This window comes from Harpia harpyja, chromosome 8 (assembly GCF_026419915.1).
Source record: "Harpia harpyja isolate bHarHar1 chromosome 8, bHarHar1 primary haplotype, whole genome shotgun sequence".
In the NCBI taxonomy this organism is placed as follows: Eukaryota; Metazoa; Chordata; class Aves; order Accipitriformes; family Accipitridae; genus Harpia; species Harpia harpyja.
The window spans coordinates 40467945-40488735 of record NC_068947.1 but is presented as its reverse complement, the minus strand read 5'-3'; the positions used below and the strand labels follow the sequence as shown (position 1 = coordinate 40488735).

The window sequence follows — 20791 nt, the reverse complement described above, 5'->3', positions numbered from 1 at the left end:
GTAATTCAGTTGAATGGTATGTGACCCTTACAGATTGTTCATGAACATTCATAGCATTAGTTTCAAGACTGCAAATTAGAAGTGGAAGTCACACAAAGCCTGCCACTTCCTGCCTTGATTAACTGCTGGTTAAAAGGCCAACATTTACTTTGAGTCAACAATCGACAGTGAACTTTCACAGTGCTCTAATTGGTGTTCCATGATAGTAACTATTTCAGAGACTTGTCTTTTTAATAGGCAGAATTTAATGCAAATATTTACTTTGGATCTTATTATCCTAGTTTGCATTTTCCTCCTCCTCACCTTTCAAAGAGTTATGTTAAGAGTTTTAGATATGACCAAACAAAAAAATCCCTAAGCTATTTCCTGAATGGGAGCTGCAACATTGAATTGAAATAGACTTCAATACGTTTGACTTGAAAGCAACAATTGTTTCAGCTTAATTGGAAAAAACGTGGCTTGTAGGTTATGCTGTATTGCTTACATTTCACGGCACTTCTGTTTCTAACAGTGACTTCTAGTGCTGCAAAAGTTTTCAAGACCTGAAAGGACAAACTCCTGGCCTGAATTAATTTTGACCCTGCTTTGAGCAGGGCATTGAACAAGAAAGGTCCTAGCATCCCTTCCAACCTGACTGAATTGGTGAACCTGAATTTAGTGGTAGCACTTACAGCTCATTTAACAATAAAACATTGAGAAGCCTGGTGTTTGAAAAATGATCTAAAACACCCAGAGTAATAAAAAAATGTAGCTTGATTTTTATTTTGTTTTTCTTTTATTTAGTATAAATTTTGTAATCTCTGTAGGGGTGAGCAGTTGATTTCTGCCTTGAGGCATGTTTTCCAGTGAACAATTATTTGATTTAAGTACTTTATCCTCTGGGGGCTCCACAGATCTTTAACTGAGAATACTTGTACAAAATGGTGGTGCTTTTGTGCAGCTACCCTACAAAGACTTATTTACAGCACTGTTTGCAGTGTTCTGTAGTTTTATGAACAGACTTTTCCTTGACCACAGACTTGTAACTAAGATGCAAAGAGTGGCATACACTACTTTGTTTTCACATTTAGCTATGCTTTGATATGTTGCCTTAGTTTAAAATTATTTCTAGGTGGGTTTTTTGTTTTTTTTTTTCTTTTTTTTCTTTTTTTTTTTTTCTACTCAATGAGGATTTAACAGTTTTGTAGTGAGTGTCCAGTGCTGAAAATGTCACATTTCCACAGGAACAAATTGTATGTATGATCTGTATGCTGATCACCTTCATGAACGCTTTCCTCTGGATATCCATGCTACCTCAGGGGGAACGATCTGCTATTTTAAGCTGATTGCATCAGTGGGCCATCTTATTCGTCTTTCAATAGTATCCCTTCAGATTGAAGCAGATAACTGCATCACTGACTCGCTAACCATTTATGACTCTCTGATGCCAATCAAACATAAGATACTGTACCGGTGAGTATAAATTTTCATTGAGAATTCATTGACAATCATTTGGGGTTTTTTTCCTGTAGATTTATTGACTGCAGTTTTGGTGGGTTTTGGTTTGTTTTGTTAAAAATACTCTGCTTTTCATGCATTATGCACACACCACCTGGCAAAACACTTTTTTTTTTTAAAGAAATGGAAAAGTTGATCTTGCTAATAAAAGAAACAAATATTCTTTAAATCTTTCTTTCTTCTTCAACTGCAGTTCATCTTCACCTAGCTGCCGAACTATAAGAAGTTCACGCATTACTGGGCGGAATTTTCTGTTTCTTATCAGGAAACAGATGCTAACTAAAAGAAAATGTCAAAATTTCCTCCCCTAAGCAAACTCTTCTTCCATACGAAGATTAGTGCTCTTCATATGAAGACTGAAGCTGTAAAACTAAGTCTCGTGATTCTTTGGATACTTACCACTACTCACCAGTTCAGCGCTTTTTTTAGCTGCTCTATTTGACTAGCTTAGAGGGTTGTTAAAATCTAGAGTTGAAGCTCTGATGGGTTGAGGGATGTGGACTTTTTTTTTTTTAAATGATTTTCTATTTTTTTTTCCTCTCTTTAATGATCCAGTAGGCTTGTTTGGGGAATTTTTGTTTGAAATTCCTGGTAGCTAGTTCCATAGGTCTCTGTTATACCAAAAGGTGAAGGCAGCATGTCCATCGAGTAGACGAAGAGCTCAGTGTTTTGACCCCTGAAATCCTTTTCTCTGACCTGTCAGTGTGTGAATAAGCCTCAAAAAAGAGCATTGGCTTTTCAGTCCTCTTTGAGAGCTGTCCTCTAGTAATCTGAATCACTCACTGACTTGTCTATAAAACAGCAGATGGTGTTGACTGACTTGTTAGTATTTGTAGAGGACTGAGGATATCTGCGAGTTAATGTATATGGAAAGTAACATTTTTTTATGAGACTAGTTGATTGGCTCTGGTTCTTGATTTCTGACTTGAAGAATAACTTGCTTGTCTTTCCCAGTCTCCAACCTAAATCTGTTGGTCTAATAAAATAAATTTTCTCTTTCTACAAGCCTTTCGTTACTATTGGCTTCATTCATTTTTGCTTGGAGTGAAGGCTGAAAGTCAGTATTATCTCCTAGAGCTGACCATCTTCCTTTTCATGTTTGCAATTTCTTTCTTTTTTGTTAGAAGTGACTTTCCAATACTGTTTCTAACTGGCCTTGTAACAGGTACTCCTGTGTTTAAGAGCGTAGAGCTTTTACTAGGCTTTGAAATAGGTAAGCTCTGCACTGGTGGAAAATTTATGCACAGAATGAGAGCAATGTGTTGGGGTTTTGTTTGTTTGTTTTTTACTGATTGCTTACGTATGTACTCTCCTTTCTTCCCCCTCAGAGCTTGTGAACCAGCCAATTCATTGGTGTCACTTGTGTCCACAAATAATCTCATGCTGGTAATGTTTAAGGCAGCACAAATAAAGGAATGGAAGGAATTCCATGGCTATTTTGAGGTCATTACACAAGAAAGTAGGTTTGTTCTGTGTTTGGAAATGTGTTTATTGTATTGTTTCTGTCTAAGACCCCAAAGTGGCTGTCATATTCCTGAGTACAGACAAATGACTCCTGTATCTCAGTTTCTTTTTTTTCTACATGCCTGTCTCTTTCCTTCATCTCCTCTGCATTACTGATGTCTGCCTTCCTCTTGAGTAATTTAATCTGTGTAAATTATCTGTTCTTAATTGAAATATGAAGGTAGAAGGCTGAAACCAGCACTGACTGAATCCAGCTGGTCAGGACTGCAATGTGCCAGTAGATGGAGTTGTTATTCCAGGTGTAGCACTGCTCTGGCCTCTCCTGGTTTGGGACTCACTGATGATGTTAAAGGTGGAAGGAGTTCAGCACTAAAAACTACTTTCAGAAAATAAAACTTCAGTAGCTTTGTCTGCATTTTCTATCGGTCCCTGCCTCCTCATCAAGACAAAAGAGTCAGTTAGTTATGTTTGTCCTTCAAGTCCATCATCTGTTTTTTATTGCTTTAAGCTTTAAGAAGTGGTTAGATCATAATCACAAATAGTACAAGGGACATCACTCTAGTAGCACAAGGAGAAAAATCTAACACAATCCAATGCAAGGAAATTCAAGCTGCTTAGAAAGATGCTGTATGCTTTCCATGTTGAGAGTAATTATACATTAAAATACCATCATAAAAGCACGTGATATTCTCCATCATAAGTAACTTTAAAGTCAGGGCTGTTATTTTTGGTTGCTTGGTTTAAATTCAGGGCTGGGGTTTTGTCGTGGTTTAACCCCAGCCAGCAACTAAGCACCACGCAGAGGCTCACTCACTCCCCCCCACCCAGTGGGATGGGGCAGAGAATCAGGGAAAAAAAAAAAAGTAAAACTCGTGGGCTGAGATAAGAACAATTTAATAGAACAGAAAAGAAGAAACTAATAATGATAATAGTAATACTAATAAAATGACAATAGCAATAATAAAAGGATTGGAATGTACAAATGATGTGCAGTGCAATTGCTCACCACCCACTGACTGACACCCAGTTAGTCCCTGAGCGGTGATCCCCCCGCCCCCACTCCCCCCAGTTCCTATACTAGATGGGACGTCACATGGTATGGAATACCCCGTTGGCCAGTTTGGGTCAGGTGCCCTGGCTGTGTCCTGTGCCAACTTCTTGTGCCCCTCCAGCTTTTCTCGCTGGCTGGGGATGAGAAGCTGAAAAATCCTTGACTTTAGACTAAACACTACTGAGCAACAACTGAAAACACCAGTGTTATCAACATTCTTCACATACTGAACTCAAAAACATACCAGCTACTAGGAAGACAATTAACTCTATCCCAGCTGAAACCAGGACGGTTTTCTTTGTTGGTTTTTGTGTGCATGTGTTGTTTTTAATGTATTCTCTAAATCCATTAAGCAGTCATAAAAGAAAGTTTTGGCTTCCAGGAAGCTGATTAGATTAGCACATTGTCCATTTCTCTTCTAACTGGCTCCATTTTAAGACTAGAGATCCTCATGTACTACTGCAGTGTGGATGTGTTGATGTGCAACACTGTTCACTGCGATTTGTTTGCAGAACTGCCTTCAGTGAAATAACCGACATAAAACTTCACAATGTTTTCTCCTGGTCCTGCAGAGCCCAGCAAGCATTCCTAGTTTTTTTACATCCCTTGTCTGTCTGTGTGCATCATTGGGAAGGGTATCTTTTTACAACATGAACCCAGATAAATATAATTCCTAAGCTGCCCTGTTTTGCAGTGGAAGACTTTTGATAATTTGGATGCTTAGCCCACTAAATAGCTTTGCTGGAAGCATACTAAGGTTTACCAACTTTTGCCTCCTTTTTTTCCCCTAGGGTGTGGAAAAGCAATAGTGACAAAAGAGAAGATTGGCTATGAAGGGAGAATCACAAGTCCCTATTACCCAAGCTATTATGCTCCAAAATGTCTTTGTGTATGGAACTTCCAGGTAACACGAATCTCTTTCTCTCTTAGGCACTGTTGCATGTTTTGGGCACACAGAACCTGTAAATATAGCAGACACAACTGCGTAGGGAGTAACCTGCACCCTTACACATGTGGCAGTTTATAGAAATGATATAGCCGAATAGCTGGCTGTGCTCAGGTTTTTTGTATTGGGTTTTTTCTTTTTTTTCTGGGCACTTATTTTTAACACAGAGAACATAGTTTCTAAGTTGGCCTACTATAAAGGTGAAGAGCTGAGGTAAGTTTAGATGTTTAGCCTGCAGAATTACTTCACAGCAAAGAATGTAAGACTTTACTGGTTTTCATTCCCCTCTTCCCACCCCCAAAAATTTGGAAAAAAATTATGTACAAAAGATTCCTCTAACCTAGTTATTACAGTCACTTCTCTGATACCTCTTTTCAGTCTATTTTGTTATGCTTAATGAATTGAATTTTTCTTCTAAGATAGTCTGTCCTATCAGCACAATCCCACAGACAGTTTTTTCTTGGTATCCTTTTTCTGCATCTGTTCAGGTACTTTCCTGAAAGCAAATGACTGAAAGTTTACATTGGTTTAAAATAGTTTTGTCATGCCTTGTCTGATGACATTAGTGTTTTCTTATTGATGCTGCTAAAATATGATCTTTGACTTATGGTTTGTCCTTCAGTGTTTTCCTCTCTAAAGAATATGGTAATGGATACGATGCAGTCCACTCTTTACCCATCTTTCTGCTTATGCTGCTTATGTCTGGTGAAGCTAGTGGTTGCCCACATTGAATCACACCAATCTGAATGGAGTCCAGCTAGTCATGACCTACAGCCTCTTCCTCTTCTAAAAAGCAAAGGCGATTACTTTTTTGCTAAACTTCAGGTCTTCAATTCACCCTGGACTTCTGAGGGAAAAGTTTCTGGACACTTAATATGGGCAACCCCCAAGACTTATTTCTCAAAACAGTTTAATTTCCCAGTAGTTCAATGCTGAAACTTCCCTTATTTCCCATATCATGTTTTCTGTAAGAGAGGAGGAGAAAAATCTCCATTTCTGGATTCTTGTCCTGAACCAGCCTTTGTTTTTAAAGGAACATTGCCTTGTCTTGCAAAAAGATTCTGTTCCTTTTGATAAAGGAAACTCTAATTAATTATGAACCCTCATGGTACTGCTGGGTTTAAAAATCTTTTGCAAAATGCTAGAGCAAGCTTGGCTGAGCAGGTGCTAGCAGAAGACTACAATATTGTGGTAGAAGTAACTCCTAACGTTACAAAGGTGACGCAGGTATTCAGTGCAGTGTCTTAGCTAACAATCCGCTGGGGCTGTGTGTCCCTGCACAAGTAAATTTGGATGCGTTTGAGTGCTTTGATCTTGATACAAAAGCTGCTTTCTATGGCCAGTGGCTTTTTGAAGGTGAAAGGACTGTTGGCTAGAGGGGGAGAAAGCCTGCAGCTGTGGTGGGGCTTTGCCAACCTTTGCTTTTACTCAAGACTGAATAGCTGGCAGGTGCCTCAAGTGCTGGCTGTTGAGCTGGTGAAGTCAGCACAGCTCCCAGATCATGGCATTGCCAAGCACCATAATTGCTGAGATAAGTTTAAAGACTTTGGTGTACTATGTCCACAAAAGGGAAAAAGACGACTGTTTACACTGTCTTTCTTGCTCACAACAGACTCCACAGAAGAGCCTTGGTATAGCTCTGAAGTTTCATAACTATACCATCAGTGAGAAGAATATTAAAGGCTGTGAGCGAGGATGGTGGAAAATTAATGAACACATGTAAGTACTTCTGCATGGGTTATTAAACTAACATTACCAAAATAAACCTTCCCATCACTACTGCAGCTCACTCAGAGAGTTTCCATGAAGACAGAGATACTTCACTGGTGTCTCTTACCATTCTTTCACTTTGGTTGATGATGTAACTGAATCTTTGTTATATATATATGTATATATGTATATATATATATATATATAAAATTTCTCTTGAGAAGTATCAGAAAGATCAAAACAAGAGCCTTTGGTACTCTCTGGAGAGAAAGAAATGGGAAGAGTTGGGTGAAGGCAGATGCCCTGTGAACCCTAAAATAATTCTGAGTTTTCTGGGATCATTGAACAAGGTCTGTTAAAACCCTTTTAAGTGTAACTTATTTCTATGGTTGCTCATGAGGACACCGGACCTAATTAACTTCTCAGTGAAAGCTATTACAATGAGATTATTGGGAATAGAAGAGTAACTGCTTCTGCATTCCGGTCACTGGGTCTTGAAAGAGAAACCACACAGATTGGCTGCAAAGGTACCACTGTATTTCTTAAGTGTTTTTTATTAAAATATTGCTGCTTTTTTTTTTTTTTAATTAAAATACTGCTGCTTTCCCATGCGCATAGTCCACCCACTTTTTCCTCAGTTTTTTAAGTAATCTTTTGATCATGGGATGATGAGGCAAGATTAGATTTAGGATGTTGGAATTTTTTTTTTTAATTTTTTTTTTTTAAAAGCTGTTCAAATGGAAACCTCAGTAAGATCAGACTTGAAACTGAATTTCTGAACTCGCTAGTGAAACTGAGAAAAGTCAGTCAGGCCTTTAAGAGTGTAACTGAAATAATTACAGACTGGAGAAAAAACTTTCTGTATTCTTTGATACCATGTTGTACTTAGAGAAAATTCAGTTTGTCTGAAGCTCCTAAAATTGTGCCTTGATGGGAATTCATTGCTGGACTAGATGAGCACATAAAAACACCAGTCAAAACAGACAGTATTTGGTGTGTTTGTGGGGATTTTTTGTGTTCTTTTTATGACACAATTGGAAAGATCTGAGATATTAGGGATAGCTGAGGTATGAATCAAATAAAGGCAAAATCTGGAGAAAAAAATGTTGATGGGTTCATATGGTAAGGACTCTCTATACGAAAGAGCAGCTTTTAAACAAGCTTACCAATTATACATTCCACAGAATCAAATGTCAGAGTATGACCCTTAGAAATGCACTCTGGGTTACTTTTGAAGTACTGCGCAAGAACACATGCTCCTGGTTTCTCTTGCAAGTTGCTGATGATATAAGTAGACCAAGACAAGTTTTCCTTTTAAAGTGTCTTTTTGACCAAAAATAAGGCTTTTGATCCTCTCTGACTTTCTGTTCTATGTGTACTTTCCATGGAAAAAGTATGATTTAAAGCATGAAGTACTTTTATATTTGATTACCCCTCCCCCAAATTTTAATGGTTAATGAAATGGGGGCAGAGGGGAAACCCACCTTTTCAGGTTCCTGCAATTGCAGCTTATAGCACGCATATTCTGTTATCTTAGGTAAAAAGGGTTAAGAAGCTTCAGGAGACTGATCTTGATAAATAAAGTCTGCTACCGTGAAGATGGTGCAGATAATGTTCCTTCAAACCTCCAGGGAAAGCTTTATCTAACCAGAGACACTGAACGAAACCATGCAGTTCTCCCCAGTCTTTCTTCCAGTGGACATGCAAATGCTCCTCTGCCTAGTTATAGGAGTCACAGCTGATGAACTGCTTTTGCTGAAATTCTCATAGGCAGAAATATCAATGAGTCTCTGTGAGCAGACTGTTAGAGGTTTATGTGAGCAAAGAGGTTGCCAGTGTTTTATTTTCCTTAAAGCCATTGGTGCAACATCCCATTGTCTCTGCTACAGGATGCATGTATCTACTCATCCCCTGAAAAGGTATCCTACTCCCTGCTTCAACATATGGGACAGGATCCCCTTAATTATTTTCTTTCTGTAGTAATGGCACAGAATTACAGATGGTGCCTTGCAACCTCCATTTGTGCTGGAGAAATAGATAGTAAAACATCAGTAGAAGGCTCCCAAGGATCTGTAGCTCTGCCTTACAAATCCCACAAGCATATGGTGTTTCTCACTCTGTACAGGAGATAGCTTCCCTGGTGTAGCTGTCTCAGCTCTTCCACAGATGGGCAGGAGCTGCCTCTACTTCTGGAGAGGTGAGGTTGTTTTATGTGGCTGAGAAGTGGTTAATGCAGCCTGCAATTTTTTTTGAAATGGTGCTAAGGTTTGTTGGAGGGAAGTTGTCTAAGTCACTGACAGAAGGAGAAATGTAGAAAATGTATGTGGGCTAACTGAAGGGAATCAGATGGTTAGGTGGCATTTTGTTATTCACTTTGGCAGGCTGTTTTAGGTTGGGAACATCGACAGAGACACTAAAATGAGTGAGAAGATGACTTTCTGCAGCAGGAAGTCTTCACTCTTAGCCCTGATAGATTTTTTTTTTTTTTTTTTTTTTTACAGTTAACTTTACTGTAGTAGAAAGCTGTAAATTAACTTTTTTTTTTTGCAGCTGTTTTCAGGATGTATAAGAGGAGTTTATTTTTTTAATTGTTTTCTTCATTTATTTTTCACATTGCTGGAACAGAATCTCCTAGGTCTGTTAAAAGGATGTTTCATTTTCATAGGATGAAACAAAGCACATATGGAAACGTATGAATGAGCATGGCCATTCCCTATGGCATGCTTCAGTGGGGTGCACAGGACATCCAGACACATCTATCCACAGGGAAATCACTGACCAATTTCCCTGCATTCATTGACATGAAGAGTAGTCCTGGTGCAATGCCTGGTGTTGCCAAAATAAATAAGGGAAATATTTACCTCTTGATAATAGTCCATTTAACAATACAGTAATCTATTTTCATGTTCTTCATTCTAACTGCAGTGTATGACCTTACACTGCTGGTCAAGCAAGGGTGTGTGCCAAGTGTGCTAAGAATCAAATCTTTTAAATCTACTTAGACTGATAAGAACTTTTCTTGACAGGAGTCTTAAAGCCAGATGTTTTTCTCATAATTGCCACATTTTTGGGGCATTTTAGTGGAACTGAGGAGAGGGTCCTTATTTCTACTTCTAGAGCAACCTGTACTGTCAATGTTCACTGGTTTGCTACATTTAAAACCAACTCCAATTTTCAAAGCACAATCCAGCAACCTTTCCCTGTTAAAGATTTGTGGTGGTTTGGGGTGTGTGTGTATTGGTCAGGTTTTGGGGGTTTGTTTTGGTTGTGGGGTTCTGTTTTGCCTTTTCGCCCCCCCCCCCCCCCCCCCAGCTAGAGTAACATTTAAATGCCATTTGCAACATCTTTGGCATCTTTGATGAAAGAGGCAATGGAAATGCATTAGCAATGGATGGATTAAATGTTTGCTGGCATCAGGGAGCATTTAGGTTTCTCTGAGTTAAGTGGCACCTAGGCAGAAGTCCAAGCTCTTTGCCAAAATGACAGCTTAAAGTAGAAGCACGCCCAAGGGATTTTTTTTTTTTTTTTTTTTTTTAATCTAGACTAGTTATTTGAAGACATGACTTTCAAAGGTAAAATTCCAGAATGCTAAAGGTGGATGAAGGCTGGGTGACTACTTAGAAATATTTTCAGTTTCCCTAAATCTATTCCCCTCTGCCTCCAAAGCAGTTGGACCAATTTTATTCCAATGCCTTTGTGCGTTCTTCTTTAGGGGCAATCGTCAAAATCAGAGCAGCTAAATTTGCTCTCCACTGTGCTGACGGTTTCCCTCCCACCAAACTTAAGTCTTCCCAAAAATCCAGATCTTTTGAAAACAGATATCAGAAGTGGTGACAAAAGTACCCATGTTTGTCTTGATAAATTTCTTCATTACATCTCCATTCCTCTAGACTTTCTGGCAAAACATTCTGCTTGCATGTGTGTGGTCATGAAGGATTATGACCAGCATTTTGGGGAATTTGTGTACCATTTCAGATTTTGGTTCTTAAAGTATGGCAGCTGACTCTATTGCTGAATTTCAGTGATGTTGACATTTAAATTGTATGTAAGGCAATTTTGATTTGAAGGCTGCTCTAGAACTCCAATGAACACTTTTAGGTACTGCGGTTACTATGTTGATCACCAAACAGTCTTCCACATTGCAAGTTCTGCTGTCAACATCGAGCTTCAGTGCAGTTCGAAGGTCTCAGAGAAGCCACTTCTGGTGGAGTATGGCAGCTATAACATCAGCCAGCGTAAGATGGATTTTATCTTTTCCAACCCATCTTTGTATTTCAGACCTGTGAAGCAGCATTTTTCAGGTCTGGTAGGACTTAATTGGGTTCACGGAGGAAATTCTCTGTTGGGTTTTTGTTTTTTTTCTTTTCTAATCTTACCAAGTCGGGTAACTAGCAAACAAAGGCCCTTTTCTAGTTCATCAGGGCTATGCAGCTAAAGTTTGTGGGCAAGTGCAGCGTGCTCTGGTTTCCTGTACGCACACAGCCTGCTCTCTTCTGCACAGTCCCTAAAGCTTCCTGCGTGGCTATGGCCACGGTGCGGTCAATTGAAGTCTGCTCTTCCTGGTTGTTTTCACTCCAAGGTTTTGTTTGCAATGTTTCTATTACTACAAAGGCTTCCAGGTAACGAACAGAGGGTACCAAATGTACAACTGCTCATTCCAGTATTTCTATCAATTTAAATACTTGGTGTGCAAGTAGAAATCTGAGCCGAAAAACTTCTTAAAAAATTGATAAAACAGTCTACTGACTGCAAGTCTTTTCAAGTCCTGAAACAGTTTACTGATACTTTTTCCCCTGTGTTAATCTCATACGTTCATGTTGTTAAAGTAGTAGAGAGGCAATGGTTTCTAGTCATAGTTATTCATCACATTAGAGCAATTTTATGCATTGCATATACGTGGAGTATATAAAAAGATGGTAACTTCATGATTTTATTTTAAAAGGCAAACATTTATGTAATTCGTAAGTCACCTCAATACAGGTGACTAACCAAAGTTGCAAAGTGCTGCAAATTTTGGTTATTGAAAGTGAGAGTGTCCTTTAAAAGAAGATGGCCATCTTGTGTTGCACTGTAAATCACTGGCTGATTTGGTTCAGTCCTAGTGTAGAGTCTGCAGTACAAATTGCAGTAACAGCTGAATTGGAACATTGGAGATGTTTTTTCTTCTTTTTTTAAATCTCAGTTTTCAACATCTGAACTCAATTTAAGTGCTGGTAATGCATACAGACTATTAAATGTAGATCAACTTTATCATTCCTTGGAACAGCTTAGTGACTGTAAATTGAAATGTGCTGGCAATATTTGGGAAAAAGAAACTTTTAAGTTGTGTGGGTTGTTTTTTGTTGTGGTTTTTTTTTTTTATTTTTTTACCTCCAGCATGTCCACCTGGACACTTCAAGTGTTCTACCGGCTTATGCATCCAGCAGATGCAGCGCTGTGATGGGATAAACAACTGCTTTGATGAAAGCGATGAGCTCTTTTGTGGTTTGTATTCACTTACTAGAGATCTTGACTGGAAAACCCAATGAATGTATTCTCTAGTCTTAGAAGGCAGCTGAAACAACATGAAATTTTTGGGGGGAGGGGGAATGAAGTTTCCAGCTTCCTTTATATGTCGAGGTACAGACCATCAGTCAGTCTCTTGAGTGCTCAATTCAATTTAATTAATTAAATTTAATTAGCAAGGGGAAAAACTGAGGATGAAGAAGGTATGGCACTGGAAAGCAGGAGGAAGAAAGTTAGATGTGCAAAAATAGCCATAATAGGCTATATTTTAGTTTTTCCTCATGTGATAAATGCTGGTAATTATAAAGTTTTGTTCTATTTTGAGATGAGTTATTTTATTTTCATGGGGGAATGACAAATTGGGGTGAATAGAGTAGGTGAGAGTGATAATAAATATCCATGGTGAAAGAGGATTAGAACTTGGGCCACTTCACTTGGGGCTATGTGTGAACTGGGATAGGTCACTGAACTCCTTTGTGCTTTATTTTCTCCAGGAATAATGTGGCACTCTTACTCATCCTTGTATTGTGCAGGGAAGGTATAAAAGTGGTACCTGGGCATAGTCAGAAGGGTAGTGTTAGCATTACAAGCACACTTTGGTAGCTGATTTGACTTATGTTTTTAAAGATGTCCCTGAGTGGAACTGTAACTCCAGCTTCACAATACAGGATAACCTGCTTGCCTGCGATGGAGTAAGTGACTGTGAGAATGGAAAAGATGAGCAGAACTGCACCCACAGTAAGGCTACTCTCTTGGTTAATTTTTTTCGCTCTTCTATCATCTATCCAATCCTGACTTGAATACTGGATGCTGTATTCAAAGAGTTAAGAGGCACTATCAAATCTAACTCAGGCTATACAATTCTGTTCAGTTTTCTGATATGCTTATAAAGCAGTCATTACTGATTTTAAACTGTTTCTTTTTAATGAGCTCATGAACATCTGTTTTAGCAAAATACTGGCAGAAGAATTAAGTACTCTGGGTGCAGGATGGGGATCTAGGGATTTAAAGCCTGAATCCCAGATTTTATCTCTTTAAAGCATAATCTGTGCAAATTATTTCCTGGATATCTCTTACCATCTGTAAAATAACTATAAAAATGATAGTTTCTCTGGAGCAGTTTTCAGGGTTATAAGGTTAATGTGTTTAAAATGCTAATGAAGCTATAAATTTAGTGTTAGGCACATGAAAGTTTTGAGTCAGCCATTTCTCTAACTTTTTAGAATAAATGGACATCATGACATATGAAAGGGAGTACAACTAGGAAGTACTACAAGTAACTTTTAAAAAGAAAAGTTATGGTTTTTGACCTGCTTGACTAAACAGTCTGTGTAAATGGTTACAGGATACTTCTGTGTGTTGACAAAAAAAAAAAGATAGGGTTTGAGTGGCCTCATTTATTGTGAGCTACAGGGAAATAGGAAAATGCCAAGGTTGGGGGTTGCAGTTTAACTGAATACAATTAGTAAGACTTCTTTCAGTATGATCTTTCAGTTCATATTTAATACTGAAATATAAAGGAGGGCTTTTTTCCAGAGTACTGGATGTTTTCTCTTTCTAGCCTAGCTCTTGCTTTACAGCGAAGTTTTTGCTACTATATCCATGTTCATTAGTGCTATGGGAAAGGATGGGAGGAAATCTTTGTCCAGACTCAGCCAACTTGATGCAAGCCTTGGTGCAGATGCAGTCCTACTTGAATAGGTTATTCTACTTGGAGATTGGTTTAAGCCATTCCAACCAACATGCTCTTTTGCTATGTTCGCTCCTACCTATTAATACATGTATGAATCTTTCATCTGTGCAGGCATGTCTTCATGTGTTAAGCTGAGCCAATAGTATTTTTTTTTTTCTTTTTTTTTCTCTCCCCTCCACAACTATTTCAGGTATTCCTTGCACCAACCACACATTTAAGTGCAGGAATAACATTTGTATTAGGAAACAAAACGCAAAGTGTGATGGGACTGTGGACTGTATTGATGGAAGTGATGAAAGCAGCTGCAGTAAGTCCCTCTCAAATGTTCATTTTTTTGAACTTTGAACTTTTTACACAATAAAGCCCTTTATTTCTTCCTTTTTGGAGTGGGTACAACTCAGGCAGCAGGTATTGAGTTTTTATTGCATACTTTCAGTGCTAGTGGGGTAATGATCCACTATCACTTTACTTCAGGTCTGATTGCAGAATTTCCTAATTTCTTGTGGGAGGGCACACTTACTGTTATGGGGAGTCTTAGTCAGCTGTAATGCTTATTGTAGCTATGTTAAAGAGCAGGGAAGCAGGGTTAATTGCAGAGTGAACTTGGCTTGCTGGTAAGGCAGCATTTTTGTTGCCTGCAGCAGTGTCAGGTACTTCTGTTGGAGTCAGCCTGTATTTGGACTTCAGGAGTGACACAGCTGCAATGAGATAAAAGACACAAACTTTTGACTTCTCTTCTGGATGGTGAAGACCCCAGTATTTCATAGTACCAAGCTAGGTTCCCATCTCTAATCTTCCTAAAGTAACCTCTGTACAAGCTTTTCACTTTGTTTTGCTGTAGTGAACAGGTGATGGTTACTGCAGTAGGGTTAGGATTAGTTGCTTAAACTGAATATTCTCAGGCATTTTTGTCTAGCCCTCAGCTGTTTCTGGTATGTTACTTGTATGTCAAATCTGCCAGCACCTGCCTTGGATCCAGTAGGACATCTTAAATGACTACCCATATGCCTACTTGTGTTTGGAAACATTAATGCTGCTTTTGACTCTTTGGCTGAGTGCTGGAAAGTGCCCAGAAGCATAACACCTGTGTGTGGGAGTGTGCGACTAAAACTCCTGAGCAGAGGCTTTATGTGCATGATGGGCACGAGGCCCTACAGAAGGGTCTTTCTTGCTCTTCAAATTACAGCGTGCAGCTTTCTGTGCTAAGACATGAATTCTTCACCTGTGAGTTAGTAATATACAACATTTTCAGACTTTCAGTTGTTTCCATGCAAATTAATAATTGGACCACCAAGTTTCTGAAATAATAAATGACCGAAGTCCACATATGTGGCTGCTACTATAAACATTTTTCTGGTATCATTCCCACTGTTTTGGCAAGAAATAAGTGTCCTGATGATGCTGAACTTCCTTACTTCCTGATGGATTCCTTTCAGTTCAGGGCTGACAGTATTAAAAAGAGATGAGGGACTGTCTGGTTTTATATATTCATTTTGATGCTTATTAAATCAGTGGCTCCTTTGACACTTCTGACACAAGAAATATTTAGAGGCCAATTTCTGCAGCAGAGCTAGAAAAGAAACTTAATGTATTTCCCAGGCCAGTGCCTTTTCTTATGGAATCACCTCTTGTTTCAGGAATATAGTAGCCAAATAGAGAAATTTTCTGATTAGAGCAGGGCAAGGAAATAGATTTCAAAACATTTCAAAGTGCAAGATTCTTTCATGCCCTATGTGGGAAGCACTCCCATTAAAGGAAAGCACTGGGGATGGGGACTATAACCTGAAATATCCCTTGCAGGTTGTGGCAGCAGCAAGAGCAGCAATCCCATCTCTCGGATTGTAGGCGGTACGAACACTGAGGAAGGCGAATGGCCCTGGCAGGTCAGCCTCCATTTTGTGGGAGCTGCTTACTGTGGGGCTTCAGTGATATCAAAAGAATGGCTTGTGTCTGCAGCTCACTGCTTTCAAGGGAGCAAGTAAGCAGTCTTCCCCCTAACTCCGTCCCAAACATCGCCAGCGTCCCCAGACGCCTTTAGCTTCCAGAGTTTGAACGGCACTGAGGTGGGACGTGTCCTCCTCTTTCGCCTGCCCCGCTGTTGGCAGGCGTTTTGGGGTACGTTTTTAAGAGATGTCTTGTTTGTTTGCTCCCAACCAGGCTGGCTGACCCCAGAGCGTGGCGCGCTCACCTGGGGATGCAAACGCAAGGCCGCGCAAAGTTTGTATCTGCGGTGAGACGGATCATAGTCCACGAATACTACAACAGCAGGAACTACGACTACGACATTGCGCTGCTGCAGCTGAGCAAGCCGTGGCCGGACACAATGAGCCATGTCATCCAGCCGATCTGCGTGCCTCCCTTTTTGCACAAAGTCCGCGGTGGTGACAAGTGCTGGATAACAGGTTGGGGCCAAAAGCAGGAAGCAGGTGAGTTTTATAGCTTCAGTTGAGCTAATTTTGTTCCCAGGCGAACAGCAGCCTTCACAGCTGTGGGTGGGTGTGCAGGACACCTGCTTTTCTTGCACGGCTGAGGTGTGCAGAAAATGATAATGTTTTGAATTTACTGTCCTATGGAAGTAGGTTCCTGCATGCGCATAACTTCATAGGCTCAGGAAAATTGGCTGCTGGTCCTGTGGGTCTCGAAGTCCTGTGTGCTCGTGGTGTTAGCTAAGACTTGCAGGGGAGCTATGCTTACTCCGAAATAACACGGTATTGTTTTTCCCCTTCGTTACTCTCGGAGGTGTGTCAGCATGCCCAAATGGACCCTTTGCTGCTTGCCGCAGGGAGGTGAAACTGCTGCGTCTCCTTCCTCCTACCTTCAGCCTCCGCAGGCTGAACAGCCCTGTAGGGCCGACCCCGGCTGCGAGGTGCCAGCTCCGTCCTCGGAGTGCGGCTTGACAAAATGGCCACCCCACTGACAAAATGGTCGCACCTGCAACAGTGGGCTGCCCCTTTCAGACGGAGAGGACCAAATTTTGAGATATGCCCAAGTTCTTTTTGCTGCCAAAAGAGCAATTTGCATTCTGTAGCTCTGACTCATAATCTTAATTTTGGATCACACGCCTTCAGAGGTACTGCCCTAATTGCAAATCTGTCTTGTCTATTTTACAAATACCTTTGTAAAATCTTGTTTCCTTTTAAAAATAAAAAGAGAACAGATTAAGAAGTCTTGAGACATTTTGCAGAAGGCATTAGAAAAAGCTTTTTGGCCAGCCCTAGTGCTTATGCCATTTTATTTGGTGTGGCCAAAGGACCGAGACCACGTTACACGAATGCCCGATACTTAGAAGAGGCTTTCTGCATTATTGCAGTTAGTTGTCTGGAACCTGGAATACCTTGGAGGTTAAAAGTATCTGTGGATATTTTCTGAAAACTTCTTGTTTTGTATTTCAATAGATGTGTAAAATGCCAAGCTCTGTTGAATTATCCTTCTTTCAATTTGTTTTCCAGATGATGAAGGTTCAGCAATTCTTCAGAAAGCAGAGGTAGAAATTATTGACCAAACATTATGTCATTCCACATATGGGATTATCACAGCTAGGATGTTTTGTGCTGGACTAATGTCTGGGAAAAGAGATGGGTGCAAAGTATGTATCTTGGCACACTTTGCATAGAGTTTATCTTGTCTTTCATTGTTGCACGATGAGATGTAAGAATCGACTGGCAGACCGCTTTGTGGTCCATACATTTCAGTTCTGAAAAACAGCAATGTAAGAGTTCTCTATCAGCAAGTCAGTCATCTGGGTGTTTTCACAGTTTTGCTGCTTTATGTGCATGAGTAACATCACTAAGTTTCAGCTGCAGGCCAAGGGTCAGTCAGTTTGCAAGTCCCGATAACAAGTTGAAGTCAGGCAATTTTTGGCACAAGAGTCTCTCAGTTCAAAGAAAAAACTGAGAAACTAGCTTGTCTCTTTTCAGGATCCCTCCCTGCCAACTTGGAACTACAGGGCTATCTGATGAGATGCAGACAACTAGGCACAATTTTTCAAATGTATAATATTTCTGATCTGGAAATGCTAAAAGATAAACATGAAGTTCTGAATTTACTTCTAGTATATAGTAGTAAAGCTATATATACACACTATATATATTTAATAATCATAGTTTATATTATATATGTTATATAATATAAACTATATTAAATTATATAGAACTTATATAAAAATATATATATTTACTACTAAAATAGTAGTAAATTTCCTGCTAAAATAATAGTAAAACTACTAATTTTTTTATGATGGAGGTGATCTGGAATATCGAAGATGTTCTAGCATTCACTGGTCTACAGAGAAGTGAGAGACACCACAATGGCTCTCAGGGCAAGGAATGTCTGAGGGCTTTCTGAGGGAGTATAATGTACCAGCTGCTTTTTAGAGATTAGCGAGATCATTGACATTAAGCACCATTTTCACTAACTGGAGAATTTGTTTCTGTGGTTATCTGTATGGCCACTCAAGATATGGCCAAGGAAAGACATAATCTACAGGTCTTTTGGCTGCATTTCTGTAAGGGCAGATGATTTGTGACTATGTCTGGCAATTGCTGGAGCTGACCAAAATGTGGGATTTCTGTTTTTTGAAAAATGTTGGTGTTCCGCTTTTCTTTTGTCGCAGGAATTAAAGAAAAAACTTGAAAATTTGACTCTCTAAATGCAAAATCTTAATTGTCAAGGAAGGAAAAAATTACCTTCCAAGATAAATCTTTAACAGTTTTGTGAGGCAATTCAGGATAATTCTACTTTGAGCAGCAGGTAGCTTTGCTAGATCATCTCCTGACATCCCTTCCAACCTGCATATCCTAACATCCTATAAAGTTAAAGTAAAATGCTTTGCTATATCTAACAAAATAAATGTCTAGAAGGAAGGCACTTCTCTTGCAAAATATTTAAATTTTACAAACTCACCTTTTGCTTTTCAAGTTCTTTATTGCATCTAATGTTTTGGTAAAGATTGACTTGGTACTAGCTGTCTTTTTCAGAGATGTTGTGTGTACAGCAGAGACTTACAGGAAACTGTAAGCTTTGTCCAAGAAATTTTCCCCAAATGGTGGCACTTTTTTTTTTCCTGAACCTCTGCCAATATATTTCTACAAGAATACCCTATAAAGGAAGAGTACTATTTGCTTTGTCCTGTGTTATGGAATTATGCCATCCTGTATAAAACTTTGAAGTCTTAAACAGACTTCATTTTAACTGCTCTAATTACAAAGACATTATGTGCTCCTAAACATTACATCTACTAGATGACAACATTAGTTTTTTTTTTCCTTCTTTAAAAAAAACCAACCAAACAAAAAAACCACCACCAAACAAAAAAACCAAAACAAATCAGCAAATCAGTTGAGGGATTCAATCTGTTTCCATTTATCTTTAATTTGAAAGAAGTTATATCACTATTAAATATTGTATTTAATTTATTACATTTATTTTATTTTTGATTTTTTTTTTTTTAAAAGCTTACTATTTTTTGGAGTCCTTAGGTGTGTAACCTATAAATGAACATACGTATTAAGTAGCAGATTTGGGGTTTAGCTGTAAGTTTGAGGCTAGGAAACAAAATGTGAATTTCAAATCTAGTCCATTAAAAGTAATATCTTTATTAGTGTCTTTAAAGATTGAGAGCTAGCCCTCTTTCCTGTGAAAGAGCAAACTTTGGTACAACTGTGTAATCCCGTCTACTTCAAGAAAAAAAACGCCTGTTGACTATCTGATGGTTTGAACTATGTGAATGGGAAAATATAATCACTGTTGGAATTACTCAGGCAAAAAATCTCCTGTGGAATTTTGTCCTGGTTTTCATAATCCGTATTGTAAACACATACAACTCATATATTCTTTTTAGGGTGATTCCGGTGGACCATTGTCATGTCAAAGCAATGGAGGTGGAAAATGGTTTTTGACTGGCATTGTTAGCTGGGGTTATGGATGTGGAAGACCAAATTTCCCAGGTGTCTACACAAGAGTGTCAAATTTTGCACCATGGATTCACAAATACGTGCCTTCAGTCTTGTAACTTGAAAACTGTTTTCCTGAAATAAAACATGTCCTGGATATCTTAATTAAAAATCATATTTGGTAAAACTGTTGAGTGGTGGAATTTCTTTGCACGTCTTCCTGCTGATTCTGGAGTACAGGTATGGAAGTAACAAATACTCTTTTTTCAAACCTTAGTGAAAGAGGAAGAGACTGTTCTTTGTGGTGGTTGTTCTGTGCAGATGTCTGGAAACACATAAGGAGGTGCAATAATAAACTTCTGGCACTTTGTGTTCATTTTCCAGGCACCAGCTAAGTGCGTGTGCGATCAGCTGTCAGGAAGCTGAAGATACAATTGACCACCTACAGACAGAGCTTAAGTCTTACTCGGTCATCTCCTCTGAGATATGTATGGCCCAATACAGTAGTAACTGTGAAGTAGCAATTAACTCTTAGTACTCTTGCAAATACTACTCCCTACCTCCTCCACCAAGAACAGCTGACAGAGAGGAAGAGGAGGGATTGCAAAAAGTGAACTCAATCCTCTCAAATCCATAGGGCCCTCATTTCTGGAGATCAGTTCTGCAGTTAAGCATGGAACAAAACATTAGTCTTATTCCTTCTCCAACTTTCAATTTAATTAACTGCATGATTTGGAGCTACTACCTCTTTTATTTCCTCATATTTAAGTTCATCCACTTGAGAATTTGAATTCTTTATTTTCAGGCAAACTTAACAAGACGAGTAAACATGGTGATGAGTGTTACTGCAATGATCTTGTCCTTGCCTAAGTAAAACTGATGCTTTTACCCTCTGAGAGGTACTGCTATGGAATTGGGTTCTCTTGAATGTATATAATTTTAAAAAATCCTGATACAATTTTTAGAGATGACACAAAAGATGTTTTATTTCCTCTAGGCTTTTTCTGTGGGTTTCTTTTCTATGAAGGAAGGGG

General features: G+C 39.1%; 1 protein-coding gene across 3 annotated transcripts in view; it reads left to right on the top strand.

Moving 5' to 3' along the window:
• Nucleotides 1–19947, top strand: part of TMPRSS7 (transmembrane serine protease 7) — a 30690-nt gene extending 10743 nt beyond the window's left edge. For 2 of the 3 annotated variants that reach the window (XM_052794348.1, XM_052794347.1), the window contains exons 7-18: nucleotides 1224–1452; nucleotides 2826–2956; nucleotides 4804–4916; nucleotides 6571–6677; nucleotides 10767–10903; nucleotides 12045–12152; nucleotides 12801–12911; nucleotides 14057–14173; nucleotides 15667–15844; nucleotides 16024–16292; nucleotides 17316–17452; nucleotides 19706–19947. In XM_052794348.1, the coding sequence (XP_052650308.1) occupies nucleotides 1224–1452; nucleotides 2826–2956; nucleotides 4804–4916; nucleotides 6571–6677; nucleotides 10767–10903; nucleotides 12045–12152; nucleotides 12801–12911; nucleotides 14057–14173; nucleotides 15667–15844; nucleotides 16024–16292; nucleotides 17316–17452; nucleotides 19706–19876 (1808 nt within the window). In that variant the 3' untranslated portion in view covers nucleotides 19877–19947. The remainder of the gene's footprint in view (nucleotides 1–1223; nucleotides 1453–2825; nucleotides 2957–4803; nucleotides 4917–6570; nucleotides 6678–10766; nucleotides 10904–12044; nucleotides 12153–12800; nucleotides 12912–14056; nucleotides 14174–15666; nucleotides 15845–16023; nucleotides 16293–17315; nucleotides 17453–19705) is intronic. The other variant, XM_052794349.1, reaches the window with a different exon arrangement.
• Nucleotides 19948–20791: the final 844 nt, after the last annotated feature.